The sequence below is a fragment of the Sinohyriopsis cumingii genome, chromosome 9 (assembly GCF_028554795.1).
Source record: "Sinohyriopsis cumingii isolate HCF-2022 chromosome 9, ASM2855479v2, whole genome shotgun sequence".
Lineage (NCBI taxonomy): Eukaryota > Metazoa > Mollusca > Bivalvia > Unionida > Unionidae > Sinohyriopsis > Sinohyriopsis cumingii.
In genome coordinates this window covers 67,647,103-67,672,662 of record NC_142969.1, presented here as the reverse complement: position 1 = coordinate 67,672,662, position 25,560 = coordinate 67,647,103, and the positions used below count along the sequence as shown (strand labels likewise).

Below are 25,560 nucleotides of genomic sequence, written 5' to 3'. Positions count from 1 at the left end.
GCAAACGTTCCAGTGCAAGTGCCGCATACACCAATTTACACCTTGTCGCGGGCCGCATAGTTCATTAAGTAAAATAATATTTGAAATAGCAAAAACAAAAGGTTTTTCTAAATAACATCAAAATTGATTTTCAGTTGTTAATATTTGAAAACTTGAACTTCAAAAGAAGCACATTTATTTGATAAACAGAGTAACATAAACATAGTGCGAATAACGACTTGTTCCTAGGCCGCATGAAAACCCTTGGCGGGCCGCATGCGGCTGCGGGCCGTAGTTTGCCCACCACTGGCGTAGACCGAGATAGGCGTTCATATAATGTCCATGCAATCCAGATTTACACCGTCCCTCTAAAGAACAGCCTAGACTGATATAAGACAATATAATAACAGTAGAAACCGTATCTACACTATATAAAGAACAGTATAGACTGACATAGGATCCATACAACCTAGATCACCGTCCCTTTGAAGGACAGCATAGATCCATATGTCCTTTCATATAATACTCACAAAATCCAGATTTAGACCGTCCATCTTATTATTTCTGAAGAACCTCATAACTTGGATCTGCTGGCAGAACATCTGGTAACCGACCTGACTCCTTATCTTATAACGTTACCCCCTATAGACGTGACGCTTTATCTTACAACGTTACTCACTACATACGTGAAGCTTTATCTTATAACGTTACTCACTACATACGTGACGCTTTATCTTATAACGTTACTCACTACATACGTGACGCTTTATCTTATAACGTTACTCACTACAGACGTGACGCTTTATCTTATAACGTTACCCACTACAGGCGTGAGGTTCGAGTCTCGGATTCGGCCAATGTGGATATGTGAGAAAGCTTGCCAGTAGCTTCTCGAGGGTCGGTGGTTCTTTCCGGGGTTTTCCTGGGTTCTTCCTCCACCATTAATACTGGCCGTCATGTATAGCCTATCGTGTGCTGAAAAATGGCGTTAAACCCAACAACAACAACAACACTACAGGCGTGACGCTTTATCTTATAACGTTACTCACTACAGACGTGACGTTTCTCTTATAACGTTAATCACTACATTTTTCTCACGCTTCATCCTTTAACGTAAATCACTACAGATCTGACGCTTTATCTTATAACTTTGTTCACTGTATTTTTGAGTGATGAATGTTAATCCAAAAAGATTAATTCTTATTCTGACTAGAAATCTACAAATGCAGCAATTGATTCGTCAGAGTATGTGCGAGTAAGATTTGAGGAGTCAATTGTGATGACGGTGCCGCCAAATAAGATTCGGGGATGAGTCAGTTACTATTACGTTTCCGCTGGTTGTACAGTGTAGTGCTCGTTACCAATGGTAGATAAGGTTGGCTGTGTGGAGAGTTCTACAAAGGTAACAGTGTAGTGCTCGTTACCAAGGGCAGATAAGGTTGGCTGTGTGGGGAGTTCTACAAAGGTAAAAGATGCTCTATCTCCTGATCTTATTCTATAACATACCTTGTTGTATCATAGATATAAAAATAAACTTGACATCTGGATTAAATGCATTTCACAGGACATTTACAGGTGTGTGCGTAAATCAATGCCCTAACAAAGTTTTTTTTTTTTTTATACCAGTGAGAATAAAAAACATAATTTATCTCAAATGAAACGAAGTAATTTAATGTAATTGTTTAACTAAACATGCTATTTGTAGACAGCTTATGAAAGCTCGGGATATTTTATAAAATTATTAATTGTATGTTTCTTAAGTGCAGTAATCCATTACATTTTGCAGACAAAAATATGCTATGAGATATCATAACCTAAAACGTAAGTTGCTAACGAAACATGGGTCTTTGGTAGGAGTATCTTGGTGCCACTGAATGTATGCACACTACTATACCTATTATTCTATGTGGAATGCTATAATTACATTCTAAGTAATCCTCGCGTTAAGTTCATGTTTATGCTAGATATTTTTTTTTTTTATTAACAATCTCTTTCTAGTTAGGCTGTATAGACCCAATGTGCCATCGTGAAAGGCGTCTAATGTTAGCAACCCTTTTCATGTGATGCATCCATCGATGGTTCAACCCTTGTCATTGGCTGCATATCGCGATGATGACCAATCCTTGTTTTCCTCGGAAGCATTCCGTGATGATATTAAACCCTTGTGTCATGGGATGTATCCCGTAATGATTATCAGCCCTTGTTTCATGGAATACATCCGGTGATGATATTCAACCCTTGTGTCATGGGATGTATCCCGTAATGATTATCAGCCCTTGTTTCATGGAATACATCCGGTGATGATATTCAACCCTTGTGTCATGGGATGTATCCCGTAATGATTATCAGCCCTTGTTTCATGGAATACATCCGGTGATGATATTCAACCCCTTGTGTCATGGGATGCATCCCGTGATGTTCAATCGTTATCAGATGGATCCCATGATGTCCAACCCTTGTTTCATGGAATGCATCTCGTGGTGATACCCAATCCTTGTGTCATGGGATGAATTCCATGATATTCAACCCTCGTGTCCCGGTATGCTTCCTGTGGTGATTATCAACCCTTGTGTCATAAGATGCATCCTATGATATGATATTCAACCCTGCATTCCGTGATGATATTCAAACCTTGTCATGGCATGCATTCCCTGATGATATTCAACCATCGTGTCATGGGATGCATTCCATGATATTCATCCCTTGTCGTGGGATGCATTCCGTGATGATATTCAACCCTTATGTCATGTGGTGCATTCCGTGATGATATTCAATCCTTGTCATGGCATGCATTCCCTGATGATATTCAATCATCGTGTCATGGGATGCATCCCGTGATGATATTCAATCCTTGTGTCATGGGATGCATTCCATGATATTCAATCCTTGTCATGGCATACATTCCGTGATGATATTCAACCCTTGTCATGGCATACATTCCATGATGATATTCAATCCTTGTGTCATGGGATGCATTCCATGATATTCGTCTCTTGTCGTGGGATGCATTCCATGATGATATACAACCCATTAAGTTTTTTTTCTCTCCCTAAATACAGCCATTGTGTTACTTTTATCTGTGCCTTTGTGAGGCGTTAAGGTGTTTTTCCTAAATATAGCCAGGATTGTGGTGTCACTAAATTGATATGAATTTATAGCTTATGTTTAAATGGTGTGCATTTGAAAGTAATGTACGTCTTGAATTTTAACTTCTAGGAGCTCGGGGTTAAACGGGCGTGGATGTTGTAGGCTGTGGTGTTTGCAATTGAATCGCCTAATAAAAGTAACTAGGCATACATGTTGAACAATTGTTTCAAGTAGCATTGTGTTGGGATCGACGAAGGGCGGGAAGGGGCGAGGGATGCTACAGACAAGTATGGTTGTGTGCGTTAAAATGTATACAAACCACTAGATCCAGAAATAAGAGCTACAAGCTTCGAGTTTGCAATCAATGTCGAAAGGAGTACACTATAAAGCAAGCATGTGACATTACAAAAATATAACAAATGCAACTTTTGGCCTCGAAATCTGTGATCATTGATGGATTGTTGTCAAACTCGGAGTGTTTCATGGAGAATCTAATATACAAATTCTAATAACGAATCCATCTGGTTGTTTCATTTGTTATAATTTACAATCCGGTTAATGGTAGAGAAGAAAAGAAGCAACACTTGCCTAAGTTGTATTCATCTTTCTACGTAAGGGCACACGATGTTTATTAGAAAAATCGACTGAAATGTAATTGAGACGTGCCAAGACATTATGCTTGATCAGCATATAATTATATTTTAAGTTACTGTTTACAAGGTTACATGAAGTGCAAAAATTTGTTAAGTACGGACATTTGACCTTGAACCCTAGTAAAAAAAAAAACATACATAAAGATATTAAATTTGATACAAATGAAGCTTTATTATCGCTAGGTGTTTACGATCCATTACAGATTACAATGTTAAGCCATGATGACAGGTTAAACAATGTTGATTTTTATTCTCGTCTGAGATGCAGGAAAATGTGTATTACATACCAAAATAAATATGATCGTTAATTTGAACAGTTGTAAGTTGTTGCTTTTAATAACACGCTTATGTGAACATATACATAGTGCCTAGAGGGTTTGTTATCATCCGCGTTCGAGATAATGAGATATGCCAAGATACTTACGTGGTCGGTATCTGGTGTTAATAAAATCACTGCATTTTATAAACCTAAGTTTAAGTGATTGACTCTAAATCCAGAGTTACTAATATATATTAGCAAATGCATCTGAAAATGTTGTCAGATATACGTATGTACAAAAATTGAACAAAATACATTTTGTTGGTTGAATTTATATTGTTCACTAGCGTTTTGAAGTACAAAAGCATAAATACTCGGCTTTTGCATTGAAACCAGGATTATTGTTACTTGTTTATTCCACTCTTTAAAGACATTCTTGAGATATACTTATGGGTCAAGTTTGATCAATATACATTTGTATTTTGTTGAGTTATCGACGTCAGCAACATAAATGGCGGATGACGGTGGATGACATAAGACAGAAAAGGCAGACATAGAAAGAAAAACCCAAATGTATTGTATTTTAGGTTCACATTCTAAACCTCGAAGAACTATATCCCATCATGTACAATGATGGTTTGCTTTTTCAGGTTTTCAATCAGGAAGTCCGAGGGAGTACCTTTATCTGACCTCTGGGAACATTAACAACTTTGCATACTTTTATGAAAACGTGGGTGAGTACTGTTAGTGTACGAGTAAGTAGAACGAATGCTGTTAGTGAAAGTATAAGTAATGTGAGTAATGTTAGTGTAAGTATAAGCAATAAGAGTACTGGTAATGTCAGTAAAAGTAATGTGAGTACTGTTATTGTAAACATAAGTAATGAGTACTGTCAGTGTGAGTATAAGTAATGTGAGTAATGTTAGTGTGCGTACAAGTAATATGAATGATGCTAGTGTAAATGTATCTAATATGACTAATGTTAGTCAAAGTATAAGCAATATGAGTACAGGTAGTGTAATTATATCCAATGAGTACTGTTATTGTAAACATAAGTAATGAGTATTGTCACCGTGGGTATAAGTAATACGAGTGATGTTAGCGTAAATATAAGTAATATGAGATCTGTTAGTGTAAACATAATATAAATGCTGTTAGTGTAAGTATAAGCAATATGAGTACTGTTAGTGTAAGTATAAGTAATATGAGTAATGTTAGTGTAAGTATAAGCAATAAGAGTACTGGTAATGTAAGTAAAAGTAACGTGAGTACTGTTATTGTAAACATAAGTAATGAGTACTGTCAGTGTGAGTATAAGTAATGTGAGTAATGTTAGTGTGCGTACAAGTAATATGAATGATGCTAGTGTAAATGTATCTAATATGACTAATGTTAGTCAAAGTATAAGCAATATGAGTACAGGTAGTGTAATTATATCCAATGAGTACTGTTATTGTAAACATAAGTAATGAGTATTGTCACCGTGGGTATAAGTAATACGAGTGATGTTAGCGTAAATATAAGTAATATGAGATCTGTTAGTGTAAACATAATATAAATGCTGTTAGTGTAAGTATAAGCAATATGAGTACTGTTAGTGTAAGTATAAGTAATATGAGTACTGCTAATGTAAGTATAAGAAATATGAGTACTGCTAATGTAAGTATGATATGAGTAGTGTTCGTGTAAGTATAAGTAATATGAGTACTGCTAATGTAAGTATAAGTGATAGAGTACTGTTAGTGTAAGTATAAGTAATATGAGTACTGCTAATGTAAGTATAAGTGATATGAGTACTACTAATGTAAGTATAAGTAATATGATTACTGCTAATGTAAATATAAGTGATATGAGTAGTGTTAGTGTACGAAAATGTAACATGATTATAAGTAATATGAATGCTGCTAGTGTAAATATAAGAAATATGAGTGATGTTTGTGTAAATATAAGCAGTATAAGATTTTCCGATCTTAAATAAATGGACACAGTAAAAATGATTTTTAATACAGTTTAAACAGTACTATCGATGTGTGGATGTATGGACGGAATGACAGATGGATCTCCGTGCATACATATATATTTGTCTGCATACATACATACATACATACATACATTGCTTGCATGTTCCTAACAATAAGTAGGTCAGGCAACAGTACAGGTAACACCAATAGTGGTAGTTGTTAATGAATTGTTACATTTTATTTATTGAAAGCAATATTTTTTATTATTAGTAATGCTTCCTTTAGTAGTAATGGCAGAAGCAGTAGAAGTTATGGTGCCTACGTGAGAGCTGTAGTAGTTGTAATAATGAAATGATTGTTCTCTTTATGGTTGCTGTTGTTATGTATGCAGTTGTTGTCATTATTTAAAACTTTATTTTTATTCTACCAGGGTCCACTTCCGCATGTTCCATAAAACTCCCGAGAGAATCGTTCCTTGATGGAGGCAGATCAGAATATAACATGATCCGACTAAACCTTACAAACCTTACGGTTGACATCACCGATTACACCTTCGCCAGTAAATCCGGTACTCGCTTTATCAGGTATCTAATATTACAATTTACAAGATGCACTATTTGGCTTACTACACTGAAATTGTTTGAAATGACAAAAAGAATGTCTAAAAGTTTAACTTGAATGTAAATCACCAAGTTGGTTTACTTGATTTTGGAATCATATGCATGGTCTAAATCGTTTCAAGACTTCCACTAACTTGAAGCATGACAGAAAAGCTAGGTGTCAGGTTTATCTGTCTTTGATTCGATTGTTTTGCGGAAACTTGAGTGGGTTTCTATACTAAGGTCATCTTTCTGAAAGGAAAATATTTCCTTCAGACTTTCTATGTACACATTAAATGGGTTTTATTTAAACAGTGAACTACTTTGAATCAAATATTTTCTTCTTGTTGATTTTGTTTTATATTATGTACTGATAATGGCTGGGATTATGGCTGTGTATTCTTAGGATGTATAAAGTCTCTCTCTCTCTCTCAATCTCTCGACCGTAGTGGGTAGAGTGTCCGCCTCGGACGCGGGAGGTAGTGGGTTCGATCCACGGCCGAGTCATACCAAAGACTTAAAAAAAACCTCAATGTTGAACGTACACTTCCTATTCCTTCTTGCATACCTTAGGATTGACCAACGCATACATATTCAAACATTTTAATTTGCATCCAAATTCAGTGATTCACAATGTCGAATTTAATTTTAGCAAGTGGAGGTGACTGGACTATTGTATCCATAAAAATGCAAATTTCTAGCCTTAAAATCGGCTGATAAAAAGCCTCGATCATAGTATTATACTAAAAGATGTAAAGACTAACATCTCGAGGAGATGGAGAAAACGAATTTCTGTTTTTATGGAAAGTTCATGGTTCCCCACCTCCTCTTTGCCAACAAAAATATTGTTGGTCCTTTAGCAGACGGTTTCTTGTTCTCAAAACCACAACTGTAGAAAATGTTCAAGTTTTCTTTTATTGGTATACTTTGGCATAAATTGCCATAATAATTTGAGATGGGTTTCCACTGGTTCATATCTAAAGTTGTTTGGTTGCTATGGAGACTACACAAGACATTGGCTACACCATATCACATTGAATATTTTTTCAAAGTGTGATAACATTAAATGATGCGGTTGTCAAGGTGCGAAAATTGTTTATTTTCATGTTGACTAAGATAACATATTTGTATGTACATTATGACATAACAAATATTTCCTCCAATTCTTTGATAAAAATGTTAACCAGTGTATTTTGGGGAAGTGTGAAAAATGTATTATCTACCAGGCTGCTATGGGGATTTAATGGTTATGGTAACTGTCAAAAATAGAATGTGCCTAAAAATGTCCGTAGAATGTTTAAGCACATATAGCTATTTATCAGATGTCAAAGTGTATGCTGATTACTATGGAAACCAAAATTCTTTTCTGCATAAGCAAGTGCAAGGCAGACGATAAATGAATAAAGTTTGATACTGCACGTGTCTTGTCTGATTCTAAATAAAGGTCCAGCATTTCGAAAACTCGTATTGGAAGACTATTTCACAAATATGTTTATGTGAAGTTTTCCTTGGTACCAACCGTTACGTTCTACTGAAATTAATTGAATACTATTTTAAGAAAGAAGTCTTCAGAAAGCTTCGTGTTTTCAAGATAAGTTATTGTATGAACCTGATACCACTCTAGCTGCATGCACCAAAAAAAAAAAAAATGAAACTTCTTTGATCAAATAGAATTATTATAGTATAATTATAGTATAATTATAAAACGGGAAAGAAATTCACCAAATTATGAAATGGTATAAAAATAACATCGTAGATAAACCAGTGACTTCCTTTGTTTTTTATGTTAATTTTAGGAGCAGATTATGACTGAATTCATGAGGCACTCTCTAGAATTGGTATAAAAAACACTATAGTTGATATGACCTATTTGGTTTAAATGTTATATCTATACATAGATGTTTCTGATTGATATTTTCCATAGCTGTGACCTTAACCTTGAGTCTGAAGTCATCCATGTGATAACATTAATTATGAAACATAACTGGGTCAAGTTTCATTACAATATTTTCAGTAGTTTAAAAGCTATATTCAAGAAAATGGACACAGATAAATACATTTTTCCTCCAGTAAACTTAACTTAGTGGCAGAGGATATGTATATGAAAACATCCTCTAGTCTTAATATAAACATTGGAATAGTGTAATGAAATCTGTCCAGCTGTCACAAAGGTATGGACTGAATACGCATATATTAACAAACGATGGACAGACAGTGTGTTAACGTAATTTGCTTAATTTAAAAGTTTGTAAAGAATGCGTCAATAGTCATCCCATAATTTAACGTGACATAAAAATGTTATTGGCTTGCCCTTGACAACTGACTCATAATTTAACATGATACAAGTGTACTTGGCAGACCGTTGACAACTGACTCATAATTTAACATGATACGAGTGTTCTTGGCTTGCAGTTGAGAACTAATAATTTAACATGATGCAAGTGTTCTTGGTTTGCCATTGACAAGTGACAGAACAGTGTATGCAACACTCTCTCTTAGTATACGTACATTCTTCCTTATATCTTAAATGGTTTCAGAGCATCAGGATGAATGGATATAATTAAATATTTAACATTAAAGTGAAACACTGTCAGTGTATTATTTATATTACCATATTCCATTTCATCACCTGATAATATGCAGTTTGATTTCAAGACTTGTAAGGAATCTATGCATCTTGGCATGTGACCATGTCTTTGTGGATGAGATTATGAAAGTCAGAGAGTTCAAATGTCAACTTGTACATTGTTGGATGGTGCTACTTTTAATGGCTTTAAGTTGCAGCCAGGATAGCTCATGAAAGTAACCTTGAGATGACTGTGACCTTAATTTTGCATATAGGATTTTGATAGTGATACAGTCAATACACGCCATCAAAAATAATTTATTTTTAATGCTTAAACAGATTTTGATCTACAGACCAAGCATGAAAAATAACAGCGTTCTTTCAATTGGATCATACAAGCGTTATATGACATGAACTTAGGTCATAATGAAAGAATAACTGTTATCTATCCACTATCCTTGAGAATGTGTGAGCTGAGGCTAGATACAGAAAAAAATATTAATCTGTGCTCTAATTAATTAGGAAACATACCATGACAAACTTGTACATTCCTAGTTTCGATTTAAGCAAGTTTAATTTAACTACCTACGTTGACTTTATGCAGTCTTAATATAAAACTCAAGTCAACAAAGCATGTTCGCTAGCCAAAGTTCCGTTATGATAACCTCATTTACACTGTGGCAGAGATAAGTCTGGAGGTCTAGTGGTTGGAGTGTCCGCCTCCAATGCGGGAGGTCGTGGGTTCGATCCCTGGCAGAGTCATACCAAAGACTTACAAAAATAGTACTAACAGCTGCCTCTCTTGGCGCTCAGCATTAACAGGTTAGTGTTAGGACTGGTCGGCCTGGTGTCAGGATAATGTGACTAGGTGGGATATTATGCTACATGTCTGTGTCATGATGCCCCAGTGGTAGGCATCACTATAAACTGCCCCACTGGAGACATCGTAGCGATATGACTGAACAATTGTTTAAGCTACGTTAAAATTCAGATCACATACACACACCATGGCGGATCGAAGAGCTATTTTAGTGCTTTGACCTCGAGACATTTATTAGATTTCATGAGTTGCCTCCCTTAGTATGTAATGCCACCTAATCATTAGCGTGAAACAGCGGTGAATTGTGCATCGGCAGGAAATGCAGGAGGCAATTCACTTTAAAAGGATACTTTGTCAGTTTAACATCGAATTTTAATTACGTACCAGAGAAAAGCCATTACTGGTGTATTGGAGTGAAAGGTACCTGTACTAAGAAGGATCGACAGTGGATAATGGGTTATATACGAGTCCATTCAAGTTGTGTGCTCCTCTTTCTCGATCATGTAAGAACAGTGTTAAAAATTTTTAACAACTTAATTTGATCATATGTGTTGGCTTTTCAGTAGCTACATCGAGTCATAACTGCCTTTAATTTAAAGGGTATTATTATTATTATTATCTCCAGCTTTGTAACTGGAAACAATCTGGAAGTTTGTGATTTTCTTTGTGCAAGTGTAAGTAGATGATTTCATGGTAATTGTGATAGACCCAATCCCAGGAAAATGGTGTGTGTGTGTGTGTGTGTGCATAAATCTAAGTATATGTATAAAAACGTTAAGGTTGTTTCATTATCCAGTGATGTTGCTAAGTAACATTACTAAGTGTAAAGTTTAAGTATAGCGAGTGGTTTTTGTTATGCCTTTGTTATCATGGAAAAGGCCAGCATTATTTAATTTAAAAAATTAAGATAATAAAATGCAGTTTATTTGAGCGTGACTGGATTTCATCAATAGAAAGAATATCTTAGTTTAGAATCCAAAAGGCTGAAATTTGAATGATAAAATGGACCAATCAGATGGTTTCAAGCTAGACTCAATTTTAAAACATGTTGGTGAACTTTTGGACATGGTCCAATAAACTGTACCACAAATGAAATGTAGCGAAGCTTTGATCTATAATATACATGGAAATAGTAATTTCTTCTCAGATTTTTAGTCGTCCCTTTGAACTAATTTATGAAACGGAACCTTTAATAAATCTTAATGATGGGTTTTTTCTTAGATATGCTACTGCTGGAGACAAATTCGCCAGTATACCGAATTGCTATCCACAAGGAACATTTAAAATAGATCTGACCGGAACCCCTTTCCTTGTGTCTAGACTAGTACAGTGGACATGGCAGGGAACCTTTTCCTCTGGGAATGTGTCAGCAGGAAGAGCGAGGATAACCGATTCATGTAAGAAGAGGCAAACGATATGATACCATTTTTAGTTACTTTTACTAAAGTAAACACTTTTAAATATTTTTAATATCGATAATTCTCTCTTACAATCTCCGCATTTCGTTTGCAATTGTGATGCACGAAGCTTTTTAACATTGCACAGTTCAAAAACAAATTTGTATACATTGTTTTGAAGTTATCGGCAACCGGAAACGTTTTATGTCGCTTTCTCTTTAAAACTAAAATTAAACATGAAGAAAAAAATATTTTTCATAACTTTATGCTTTGTTTTGTAGCTTACATAGGATGTTTTGAAGATAGAGAAAAACGCCTTCTGTCCAGAGTACACATGGATGACGATCAGCTGATGACGCCCCAGTATTGCATAGACCACTGTCGCCAGTTCGGTTTCCGATTTTCAGGGGTTGAGGTTAGTAACGGCAAAGTAACAGTTCATTGGACTCTCTTCTTTCCCCAAGAGGGAAATAAACCGTAACCTTAGTGGCAGTGATACCTAAAGTTCAAACGTTTGACTTCACGCTATAATGTTCTGAAATAATTCTAGATTTTAACAAGATTCAAATTTTAGATCGACACTAGTATAGGTTGTATCTGTGACTTCCTTCGCTATTGTAGATCAAATGATTCATGTATGCGGGATCGTATAGCTGGTACGTTTCATGCAGCAAAATTGTATTTGCTGCTATTAACTTTTAATTTGCATTTACATGCAAGAGCATAAACTCTACATCATCTGTTTTGCCCACCGCAAGTATGGTATCGTCAGTATCTTTTACGCCAATACAAAGACAGCGTATGTCTTCCACAGTAATGCTTCGTTATATTTGGTCCTGGATGTTGCTGTTGTACCGCTTATATAAAAAGATAGCATGGGAAATGGTGCGCCTAACCTAATCCATATTTGTCTGGAAAATGGTCGTAAGGATATAAACTCACCTCAAAGTTGTTTGACCTGTTGTCTTTGCATCTTATAAGAAGAGTCACAAGTCTATATTGCACCGTCTGAAGAGAACACTATCGTGCCACACGGTGCTGTGAGCTTGTCCAACATCAAGAGCTGTCATTATACACATTTCCATGTCTTATGCTTCATTTTGACACTCGCTCTGTCAGCTGAGCATTCACTGGTGATAATTTAGCGATGGGCCCTGTTAAACATGCTCGTTTGGCGGTAGAACATACAAGTAACGTTATATAGAGGCTTCAAGCATCAGAATGAATAACTTGAATTTCTCAATTGTTTAACAAGTCGGTCTTGCTTTCATATTTCTTGGAACACCATCGAAACTCTGTTTTAACATGTCTGGTAAATTCGCATGCTTCGCGCATTTAGTGCTTCGTTTCATGCCGGGAGCTATTTGACTAAATTTCAGATATTCTGTGGCAGGACGAATGACACGAGGCTTTTTTATTATGAGGAATCTGATTATAAATACTCTTTGTAATCTGAGTGGTTATATGCCTTCCTTCCTATTATTGCATGCATTTTCTGTATCAATATATTGTAGTGTAGTAAGATTGGAGTGATAGTTCTTATAGTTGTCTTTATTTGTGAGGCACAAAACCATGCACAATACTGATGTGAGCCTGTGGGAGTCTGATCTGTTGTAATTAGCTCTTCACCATCAGGAGTGTGCAAGATTTTTCTGAACTGCGTTCATTAAAGTCCAGAACCGTTTGCAAGTCTTCTAGCTGACGCTAAACTTATTTGATGAGAGAGAGAATTGTTCTTGATAACTCGTAATATCGTCTGTTCACCATCTTTGTGCTTAATGACTCGGATTCCTGCTAGGTCTGACATAATGATTTTAGATTTAGCACGTTAAGATCTTTGTGTTACTCAACGTTTAGTCCAATGTGTCACTTGAGCTTAAGTCCCATGAAGAGATGTAATAATCTCATTGAAATTTAAATCTATGTCTGTCTGTCTGTATTCAGTTTTAGCTGAGTTCTTGTTTCTCTCATGCTTAAGTTCCTGGACAAATAGCATCAAGAATTTATATAGCATAATTGATGGCCACCGGATTACTAATCGATTCATATTACCTTCCAAAGTAATGCTGGGTGAATATCTATGTCTCACTATAAATGAGGGAGCAGCGATGGCTCAGTGGAAGCGTGCCGGACTCAAGAGTGAATGGATGCTAGGTTTTGATCTCCCATCAGACCAACTTGGGCCAGCTATCTGGTCCTTGTGCTAGGTTCCTCCGATTTCCTTAACACTAAAAAATCTAAAAACCAAACCAAACTACTACAACTGCATATGTGTTAGGACTGTCATTGCGTTTTGAGTTCCTGTTTGTAAGACAAGTATGGTGTTTACATGAGTAGTTCCATTATGGAACCTGATGTTTTAAGTCTATATTTACTATTGTTTGGAACGTTCAAGATGTCAAAGTTTTTTTTTCCACGTGAAGTGTTTTCTGTGTCCACAGATTGATCAAAAACGAGTGAGTACAGTTTTTCCCAACCCAAATCCGTTTGGATTATGCAGTCGGGCAATAAAGTTGCAATTTCTCTTCATTGCTGAAAGAAATATTTCAGATATGTGCACATGGCTGTTTACTTTTAAAAAAAAAAACGCAAGCCCTGACCCAAACTCCACAAGCTTGTATTCTATTCCCATATGCCAAAAAATTGCCTTATTTGATTCAATATTTGTCGCACAACTTTGCAATTGCTGTACTTCAAATGTGAAAAGATGAAACATTAGGTTGCATTAAATAGACTTTTGTGTTGATTCAGATTTCAAACTCCTTCACGTAAATAAATTGTCTTCTTTTGCTCCAGCTTTAGAAAATAAAATACCTTTTCACTTGTATAGTTCACAAATGCTGAAAGTCTGACAAAGTTTCCCCACCATCCTAATTACAACTGGTCTATTTTCGTGTTTTTGAAGGATTTTTCAGAGTGCCTTATTTAGGTCTTTAGTATAGAATTTCTGCTGGCTGACCAGCCATGACCGTTTTATTTTGGGGTTATTCTGTGTGCCACCATCTTGTTTATGTGCATGTTTATTTCTGATACATTATTCGCAAGACAATTACCTAGAGTAAGAAAGCACACCGCGTTGCAGCCAATCATATGAGATGACATGCGAGTAAGCAGAATCGGGTGGGGAAAAGGGGTTTAAGATATGTGAAATGAAAGATTAACAAAGAGGCATGATAAGGCAATGGCTTAGCTATGATACGAAAGTAAAACTAGCTGTTTCTGAGTACTATAAGAGGGGCTATTTGCAATTATTAAAGCTTTTTTAAGGGACCAGAAAGAAAACGTTTTAACTGCAATAAGAAAGATGAGCTAAAATATTTTTAAACTGTATATAAACTGTCTATTGTCGAACAATAGCCGCCGCTTTTTGGAAAAATGGGCTATTGTCCGGTAGATGACAGGAAAATACCTAATTAATAGCAGAATATTATTCTCATATTTCGTGGTTGAGAGCTATTTATAAACATATATTGCTTACAAAAAAACTGCATGAAAATCTTGACTGGCAACAAATTGGACTAAACTCGTTTTCCCACAATGCTGCATCTAATTGTAATGCTAATTAAAAGTTGAAGGATGTTTTAATATTTGTGATATTTACACTGCATAATGTCTGTTTGTTTTTGTGTTTTGTTTAATATTTCTGGCAGTAGACTTTCGGAACAATTCCAGTAAATCATTAATTTCATGTTCAATACCATTTTAATCTCCAGAATGAATTTAGATTACTAAAATTTTGAATTCAGCTATTCCGTCCATTTAATACAACCCTTCAAGCATACTTTTTCCACTATTTTTTATTTTAATATGTATGCTGATTTTCACATGCAAAATTCGCATGAATAATGTTGACGCTTTTGCGATAAAAAAAATCCGTTTTTCTTTCTGCAAGATCAGATTTATTAACCCTATGTTCCATCAGGTCACAAAATAAATGGTAGAGATATTGAGATCTTGATTTAAGGGACTGTTGCTTAGACAAAACAATATTTTTTGAAATGCATTAATATAAATTTGAATTTGATAATTTAATTGGTTCCAGTTCCGATACGAGTGTTATTGTGGAGATGACCACGATCTGTACGAAACCAAATCGGAGTCTGAATGCCGAATGCCATGTGCTGGAGATGCGAAACAGTTTTGTGGAGGAGACTGGAGTATCCGTGTTTTCTCTACAGGTATGTTTTGAAAGATAACGACACGTGTCATTTCTTTTTCCGGCTACAGTGTATCGCATGAATTTTATTATTATTGTCGTCATCATCAGCAACAGGACTTTAATTGAACAGCTGAATGAAATTACGTGGACTTAAATGAAAATGTGTTCCTTTCTTTTCACTTTCAGTGCAACTCGCGCAATAGTTCATTTTCTGGATAAATTCACGGCTGATTCTAGGTACACTATATCCAAACATATTCAAAGCTTATTCCAGTTTTACTGTGAGCGTAACAATTCATGGCCAGGTTTACTGCTGTTTAATATTATCAACCTTACTTAAAACATTTTGTAAAATTAAATAATTTATTTTTTCTAAAATACAAAGTGAAAGTTTGAAAGGTACTTGCATCCATGTGAGCTTAATCCCAAAGAACCCTAAAAGTTATATCATAAGTCCAATACGTAGAGTATTCCGAATGAAGTACAATGGTTTATCGAATGAATTCCAGTCTTTAAATTGTTGCTGTACTAATAGCCTGGAATAGTGTTTATGTGCTAAATCTTGACGTATCACATTCTTTCGACTCAATGGTCACAAACTTAAAAAGCAGAAAAGAAGCAAAGCCAACAAGTGCTGTACAGTGCAACAAACAATTTAGTTATTAAAGTGATAATTGACAAATGTGAGAGGAAATTCCAATATAATGAATCCAAATTCGGCGTTAGTAAAGACTTTGAAAGTTCTAAACGAATAAAAGTCCCATATAATTTCAATACCGGAAATGTACTGGTCCTCCAAGAACCATGACGTTGTCAAGATGGCGTTCTCCAGAATTCTTTCGAATAATTTATAACAGTTCCAGAATAACATTGTTGTCCAAATAATGAGCATTTTCTATCACCACTGAACAGTCCACACAAATGTTTTCCTCTCTAAAAATATCTAAGTAAAACATAAAATACGTCTAAAGATTTACATCAGGAATACATAAATTGTGAATGACTCCAGAAATCGGAATGAAACTGAATGTTTAACTTCCTCCTATTATACACCGTAAATTGAGTCTGTATTTTGTTGTTGTTGTTGTTGTGGGGTTTTACGCCATTTTTCAGCACGATAGGCTATACATGGCGGCCAGTATTAATGGTGGAGGAAGAACCCGGAAAACCCCGGAAAGAACCACCGACCCACGAGAAGCTACTGGCAAGCTTTCTCACGTGCCCACATTGGCTGAATCTTCTGTATTTCGTAATGAACCCCATATGACGACATACAGTATTGATTTACGACGTACTAAGTCACGACGTACTATATGCACATGATCTCACGCAACCATTGAGGGAGCCACATAATTCTCAAAACTTCCATATCCCATCAGTCACTGGGAAACTACGCATTAGGCGACATTTTAAGTCTTAATTTTACGATTATTACTAATTGGCAACACGTACGTAAACAACTATTTACAAATCCTACGTGATTTGTGTTTTCATTAGAGCCAAACTACACAGAGAAATTTTAACAAAAGGTATTCTATACAGTTTACATCCATGAATAAAAAAATATTAAAGTTAAATGAAATCATATAACAGAAGTTTAAAAATATATAGATATACGTAACACATACCACTCCGATGGCATAGGTGGTTAGAGTGTCCACCTTTAATGCGGGAGGTCACGGGTTTGAACCCTGGAGGATTTGTACTTTAAAAAAAAATTATAACAATCTACCTAGCTTGGCACTCAGTAATAAGAGGTCAGCATTGTGACTGGTTGGTCTGTTGTTAGGTCAGCATTATGACTGCTTGGTCTGGTGTCAGAATAATGTGACTGGGTGGGACATGGAGCTACATGTCTGCATCATGATGCTCCAGTGATAGGCACCTCTATTAACTGCCACACTGCAAACATCGTAGCGATATTTCTAAAACCGTTGAAGATATGTTAAATTACTAATCACACATACATACATATTCGCTCTCTCTCTCTCTCTGTGCATCACAATCATATGTCTGTCAATGAGTTTATAATAATCCCAAAATAGTGAATTAATCTGAAAGTATAACTAAGCACTTTCTAATTCTTGTCAATAAATCAAATCAATCATCTCAAATTAAAACCGAACTGAAAGACTTATTCGAGTTGTCAGATGTTGAAGTAGGAATAAACAAAACAGCTTTCGATTTCACTTGAGTTTTTCCATTTAATAAAATCAGGCCTCTGCTGCGGGCTAAAATCTCTTAACCCAAAGAAGCAAAAGCACATACTGAGAAACCTTGACCAATATCTGGCCTATAACTATTCAATAGCTTTTCTTTATGTTGGAGGAGCTAGGCAGGTATTAAATAAGCCAGAATTTGGGTAAGGATTCATGTTGCCTTGCTCGGTGAGGCTGGTTCACAACTAATGTCCATTTAGCAAAATTTAGGTATTTCCTCAAAGATGTTCTTCACACTCTTAGGTAGAAACCAAATTTTGGATAAATGTATTCTTAGCCAAAATTTGGCTAGTGTCTGCAATTCCTCTTAGTATAACCTACGTGTGGTTGTACAAAACCAATATCTAGGTCATTTTGATTAGCCCAGATTTGGCTATCTGAACATTCTCCCTTTCCATAATGTACATGTATAACTTTTAGACCGAAACCAAATCTTGGATAAATCTCTGCTTAGCCAAACTTTGGCTAGAGTCAGCAACATCTTTTAGTAAAAGTTGCATGTGTGGCTGTTAGAATTGAAAAGTTTAAAAGCTGTATAATTCGCCAAAAATAGCTATCCACCTCAGAGTCTCGTACCATAATGTACATGTATGACCTTAGGTAGAAACCAATTTTTGGAGAAATATATGTTTAGCAAATATTTATTTAATAACCGCAAAAACTATTGTTATAAACTGAAGATGTGCATCAAAGAAATAAAATACATTTTTGAATAAGTGGATGATGAGCCATTGTTTGGAAGGATTGAAATAAAAGCTTGGAATGATAAAAAGATAATGTTACTGTATTTCTTAACAAGTGTTTATACAGTAGACTCGTGCTGTAGGGCACACTTTTAATTGCATGTCGAATTTGGTAATAAGTAGTCATAATCTGGTTTTGTGGCCACCTGCTTATAAAAAAGTCGTCCTTTCCCCTTTCAATTTTCTATCAAGTTTGCTTGCAGATGTTTTTGCTTCCATGCATCCTTGTGTACTGTGACCATGATTATCTAAGCATGATTCTTTTCCCATCCCTAAACTCTTCAACCACATTTAATAAGACTTGCTTGTAATCTCAACTGCCTGATTGATTTTAACAACTGCCTTTAATTACATTTATTGCATATACAGTTCAATTCATTGTAATCGTGTAATGTGCTATGTCTTACTAATCTGTTATCTATCCATCTACCTATCCATCTACTTATATGTACTTGGCCAACAGGGCATTTTTGTTAACTAGAAATTGTGGATGCAGCAAATTAACTATTAGATTATTATGGTGGGGATCAGATGGTTAGTACACTGGCCTTTCGTACCAGAGGATGCAGGCATGAACTGCCATGAGCATTGTTTCTGAACAGCTCTTTTGGCATCACAGGAAGAGACCATGATAATGGTGTACAGTCAGTTCAGTTGAGATGTCAAATGGTGGTCTTCAGTTAAGGAAGTGTTAAATCCAATGAAAGTCAAAAGTTCCCCGAGCCTTCCATTGGTATTTGAAAATGGGAGCTACTTCTATGGCTGACCATGGGCAATCCCAGTGCTTTTTTTATTACATTACTGAAACCTCCTGACCCCTACCTTTCAGGACTATGACCAGTGAGTTCTAACTTGTAATGTGTTAAATACTAAAATATGTCATTGTAATTGAAATATTTGTATATTATAACTTTGATCCTTTCCTAAGGTATATCCCCAAGAATAGGTCTCATGGTTATTCAGCATGATCAATGATAGTAGCACTTTTATCAGTTACTCTAGTTGGGGTGTTAATTAATTGATTAAAGTTGTAAGTTTCAAAGTTACTTATCCAACTTGAAAGGTAATCAAGTTCATACTATTTGGATTGTGTATGTGTGACTATCATTATAGGTGTCACAAACTAAGACTGTTGTAACCTGATTCTTTGAGAACTGTACCTTAAGTCAGAGTCAGCAAGTTAATGGCAACTTGATTTTGTTGTAACCAGTGGTGCAATTAATATCAGAGATTGGCTTCTCAGTCAAGATATTTGCTTGCTACTCACCCTGAATGAATTTGCTTGCTGAATTTGTCTGGCTTACAAATTTGCATATTATTGTAAAAATGTATGATATGAGATTTGGTCAAAACCTCAGTATAATCTGAAAATGTTTTCAGCAGATATTAGAACTGCTGCATATGTAACTTGTCAATAAATCACATATAATTCTGTCATTATTGCACGTAAGGATACACATTGCCATTTTGAATATTTTCGCCAGGGTAAAATGTAATCCCTATTCCAGTTTATCTGCATTTTTAACTGCAATACATATCCATAGTAAAACATTTTGTTCTACAGAAGTCACTACCTTTACATAATATTTTGCCATCTCACTAAGTAGAATCTGGAGGGAAATAAACACTAGTTGGTAAGATTGTCATGTCAAATATAGAAATATACTTATATTTCACTTTTACATAGGTATCAATATCTTTGCCATCAAGATTTATGCAAATCTTTCCTTGTCCACTCAGTCAAAGACCATCTGTTGAGGACAGCAATTCCTGACCCTACAAAAATTATAAATGTTTATGTATCTATTAATAACAACTTAAGCAATGTTCCTTTCTCTTTACAGCACAATTATTATTATTATTATTATTATTAAATGAAGAAAAAAAACATACTTAATACATAACCCTGTCATTTCCATGCAAGAAACCTTCTAATTTTACTAACATGGTGTGCATCTAGTGTCGGTTAGAAATGCATTTATAGAGCTGAAATGGCCCTCTACAGTGCACAAAAATCTGCCTGGTTGTCTGATTATTGCGTTGTTACATTGTGTATCTATCTTGGAATAATGGTTCTCATTTGCAGACAATTAAACCTTTCATTGAAATTTTCAAAATGAAAGATCACAAGTTCTTTAATTTGCATGTTTATATGACACATAAGTATATAAAGAAATTGCTTCAAAATTGTTTCAGGTAGAAATGTAGAAATTAGTTTAGCAATTTCCATTTTCTTTGTAAAGGGTTTTAATCATGAAGTGTTTCAGTTGATTCATTTTGAGCAATTATATTGCCTATAGCATTCATTTAAACAATATAAATTGTACTTACTCTCTCCTGTCACACCATCCTTTACTGTCGCATAATCATTCTCCATTTCATCTTCATGAAAATCATAAACCGATAACATTCTTAAACTGTATTTCTTCCTGGCTCAAGTGTGAATTACTAAGCTGGCACTTGCTAGATGGGCATAAAATATTCAACCTCTCGAAGCCAATGTGCCTTAGTCCAATACAATTCTGTACAGTCCTATAGATGTTCTGACCTTTTGATCTTGGATTGGATCACATGGCCTATTACTCTGGCTTTTCATACTAATGGTGATGATGTGGAGCTGTTGAAACTATGCTGATTGGATTATCAGTGTTGATATGTTGGATGATACATTGCTTGTTACAATATACTGAGTATTATAAAACAAATGATATAATACTGAAGGTGCCCATGGTCAAAGTGCTGATTTCACAATGTGCCGGCATTATAACCACATACAAATCATTTATAAAATAATATTTTTTCTAATCATGATACATCAATCCATAAAATTATTAGCTTTCCTTTTCTTAACTGGTAATTTTCATAGACGGTTTAAGAGCCAATTTTTCCACCCCATCCCCCTTAATCATTTCTTACCCCCTCCTTACAACCCATTAGTTCCCTCTCTAGTTAGTCACCACTCCCCTCATCTCATTAGTTTCTTTTTAATAATGGACTCTTTGGTAATAAGCTAACTGCCACGTGACATATATATATGTAACGAGTCAATTAACAAATGGGGAAGGGGGAAGAGTCAGCAATCTCATTCTTTTCCCTCTTCAAACTCACACCACACTCAGTACCTCCAAAGGCATGATTTGCTGACGTGACTTGGCTGGAGTCTCCGACACAGATATCATTGAAGGAATGAAAAGTGAAGGTGTCACTGCAGTCCATCGAATACGTATCAAACGTAATAATAATCTGCAGGACACCAACACCATTGTACTCCCCTTCAACAAACCAACTGTACCCAAAGTGGTAAAGGTTGGCTTTTTGCAAGTGAAGGTCGAGATTTACATCCCAAACCCTCTTCGATGCTCTAAGTATCAGAAATACTGCCATCACTAAGACCGTTGCTCAAAAAGCCAAATATGTGGCCGATGCGGAGACAATTCTCATCAGGAATCTGAATGTAGAGCAACTCCGCATTGTGTCAACTGTGGAAAGGGGCACCACGCCAATTCCAAGGATTGTGATACCTGGAAACAGGAGAAGGAAATACAGAGGGTAAAATATACAGCTAACATAACCTATCCAGAAGCCAGAAAACTTGTTCAGGCCAAAACAGCCCATACTGGCCCATCCTTCTCCACTGTAGTGAAAAACAAGCCGAAAACAACAAAGGACGCTCAAAGACAAACAGAAACACCCGATTCAACACCAAGCTCAAACACACCCCCCATTACCAAGCACAGAAAAACACGGCATCTACTCAGACTACATTTAATAAAATTCAGCCACCGAAATCATCAAAAAGTAAAAAAATCTCAGGGAAACAGGCAACAAAAGGGGTCAGATAACCCCATCAAACTCTAGAACAGGTTTGGAGACATTGAGAGCATGGATGTAGAAGAAACTGCTCCATGTACTCAAGGTAGCTCCAGACCTACAAACAAAAAATATACTCCCGTACTTCCTTCAGAGAAATGGTCACACAAATTGCCTCCGCGAAAAGTCAAACCTAGGTCCAAAATCTTCAACTTAAAAGGATAATGAAGAACACCATCATACAATGGAACTGTCGAGGACTTAAAGCAAATTACAATGATATTCTCCTACTTTTAAACGAACATGATCCAGCGGTACTATGCCTTCAAGAAACATTCTTGAAAGATACGGACAACATCACATTTAAAAACTACTCCCTGTTTAACACCTACTTCCAAAATGTTGACAGGGCCTCAGGAGGAGTTTCTGTTATTGTAAACAACAGAGTCCCTCATAGCGTCATCCCACTGACAACAAATTTCCAAGCCATTGCTGTAAGCGTCACTTTACATCGAGGGATTACATTTTGCTCTATTTACTTACAACCAAGCACTAACCTAGTACCAAACGAATTAGACAATCTTGTTCAACAGCTTCCCGCGCCATTTCTTTTACTTGGGGATTTTAATGCCCATAACATTTTATGGGGATCAAACCATATAAGTGACAGAGGTCACAAAGCTGAAGGCTTTATTTCTAGACACGATCTGTGTCTATATAACACCAAAACACTGACATATTTACACCCAGGAACGGGTACATATACGTGCATCGATTTGACAATCTGTTCTCCTTCGCTGCTTTTGGACTATGAATGGAACGTCGCTGATGACCTTCACAGCAGTGATCACTTTCCAATCTCCCTTGAAAATATTAAATTTACAATTAATGACGCAATTCCAGAATGGAATATTAAGACGACCGACTGGGCTATGTTTGAAACACTGTCAAACTAGGCTCAATGAGGATACAGTTTTCAACATTAATGACCCTATTCAGCATTTTACTTATATTTTAATAGAGATTGCTGAAGAATCCATTCCCAAGTCCTCGCCGAACTGTAAAAGAACCCCAAAACCTTGGGTCACTAAGGAATATAAGGAAGCCATTAAACAATGCCGAGAAGCATTGAAAAATTTTAATAATCATCCAACGCCCGAAATATATATCGCATTGTCCGGGCCAAAGCTCGCCGCATAATCAAAGAAAGTAAAAGAGCATCATGGAAGAAATATGTTTCTTCTTTAAAGACTCGTTCCTCTATTAAGAAAGTTTGGGACACTATACGCAAAATAAATGGAAAGAGAAAACAAAATCCTCTCTGACATCTGAAACTGAACAATGACAATTTTAGTTCAAAACGTGACATTGCAAATGCTCTTGCTGACAGTTTCTCCAAAAATTCATCATCTATTATTCAGAAGCCTTCCGAAGACTTAAAACTAAAAAAGAAAAGTCACGTTTAAAATTCACATCAAACAACTCGGAAAGTTATAATCAACTGTTCTCACTATCGGAGCTTAGGGAGGCTTTAGATAAGGCCCATGATACATCCGCTGGGCCTGACGAAATACATTACCAGTTTTTTTAAACACCTTCCAGAATCATCATTAACATCTCTTTTGAAACTCTTCAATGATTTATGGATTACTGGTAATGTACCAAAAATTTCGAAAGAAGCAACCTTAATACCAGTTCCTAAACCAGGTAATGATAGCGAAGATCTCAACAGCTACCGACATATTGCACTCACTAGCTGTGTGTGCAAAACAATTTAACGAATGATCAATTCTCGGCTTGTATGGTACTTGGAAACTAACAATTTAATATCTCCTTTCCAAAGTGGCTTTCGATATAGCCGTAGCACCAGTGATCATCTGGTTAGACTGGAAACATTTATTCGCGATGCATTTATCAAGAACGAACATTTAGTAGCGGTTTTCTTTGATATAGAAAAGGCATATGACACGACATGGAAGTACGGGATACTAAATGACCTGCACGATATAGGTCTAAAAGGCCGACTGCCCTCTTTCATATCAAACTTTCTCTCAGAGAATTCAAAGTACGAGTGGGCTCTATCCTCTCAGATCTGCACGAGCAAGAGATGGATGTGCCCCAGGGCAGTATTTTATCTGTGACGCTTTTCAACATCCAAATTAATAGCATCACCAAGTGTTTAGCTCCTGGTGTGGATTGCTCGTTATACGTTGATGATTTACTAATATGTTATCGATCAAAGCACATGCATACAATTGAAAGACAACTTCAGCAAAATATAAACAAGATTGAGAATTGGGCCAGTGCAAACGGTTTCAAATTCTCGAAATCCAAAACAGGATGCATGCATTTCTGTCAGTTACAAAGACATCACGATGAACCTAACCTCACGCTGGATGGAACACCTATTCCAGTTGTTGAGGAAACAAAGTTTTTAGGTATTATCTTTGACAGAAAACTGACCTTTATTCCACACCACAAGAACTTGAAAGCTAAATGCTTAAAATCTCCAGATCTACTTAAAGTAGTAGCGCACACTGAAACGTTTATACGCTCCAAACTGGACTATGGTTGCGTTGTGTATGGTTCAGCCAGAAAGTCATATCTTAAAATGCTTGATTCAATTCATCATCAGGGAATAAGACTGGCTCTGGGAGCATTTAAAAATCCCCGGGTGAAAGTCTACTAGCTGAAGCGAACGAACCACCGTTATCGCATCGTAGAGAAATGTTTTCCGCACTGTATGTTCTCAAATTAAAATAAAATCCTCTGAATCCTGCATTTTCGGCTGTTTTTCAACCCAAATACAAAACCTTGTACGAAAATAAACCAAACGTCATACCCCCCTTTGGCATTAGAATATCATCCAGACTTGACAGTACAAAAATAGATCTTTCTAAAATTCAGAAAACGTCCATCACCGAAACTCCACCCTGGCTACTTAAACAACCAAAAGTACTTTTTAATGCTACACGATGGAAAAAAATCCGAGACAAGTCCTTCTGTCTTCCACAACTCTTACCATGAACTCCTCACCGAATTTAAAAACTACACAAGAATTTACACTGATGGATCAAAGGATGAGGAAAAGGCTGCTGCAGCCTTTCTTTGTGGAAATAACAACGCAAGTTCGCTTACCAAATGGAACATTGATTTTTTCAGCCGAAATCAGAGCAATAGACCTTGTTCTGCAACATATAGAAAACAAACGTATTTTAAACAGAATCATCTTCTCCGACTCACTATCAGTACTTCAGTCACTACGCAATAGAAAACTGGAGAATCCATTATAGAAAAACATACCCGTC

At 36.0% G+C, this 25,560-nt stretch overlaps 1 protein-coding gene across 9 annotated transcripts in view; it reads left to right on the top strand.

The window, feature by feature from the left end:
* Positions 1 to 25,560, top strand: part of LOC149791957 (uncharacterized) — a 153,420-nt gene that overhangs the window by 3,255 nt on the left and 124,605 nt on the right. For 3 of the 9 annotated variants that reach the window (XM_089970474.1, XM_089970472.1, XM_089970471.1), the window contains 5 exons: positions 4,629 to 4,712; positions 6,370 to 6,523; positions 11,146 to 11,321; positions 11,603 to 11,736; positions 15,364 to 15,499. In XM_089970474.1, the coding sequence (XP_089826600.1) occupies positions 6,441 to 6,523; positions 11,146 to 11,321; positions 11,603 to 11,736; positions 15,364 to 15,499 (529 nt within the window). In that variant the 5' untranslated portion in view covers positions 4,629 to 4,712; positions 6,370 to 6,440. Of the gene's footprint in view, positions 1 to 13; positions 4,713 to 6,369; positions 6,524 to 11,145; positions 11,322 to 11,602; positions 11,737 to 15,363; positions 15,500 to 25,560 lie in introns of those variants that run through there. The other 6 variants (XM_089970476.1, XM_089970470.1, XM_089970473.1 and 3 more) reach the window with 5 other exon arrangements.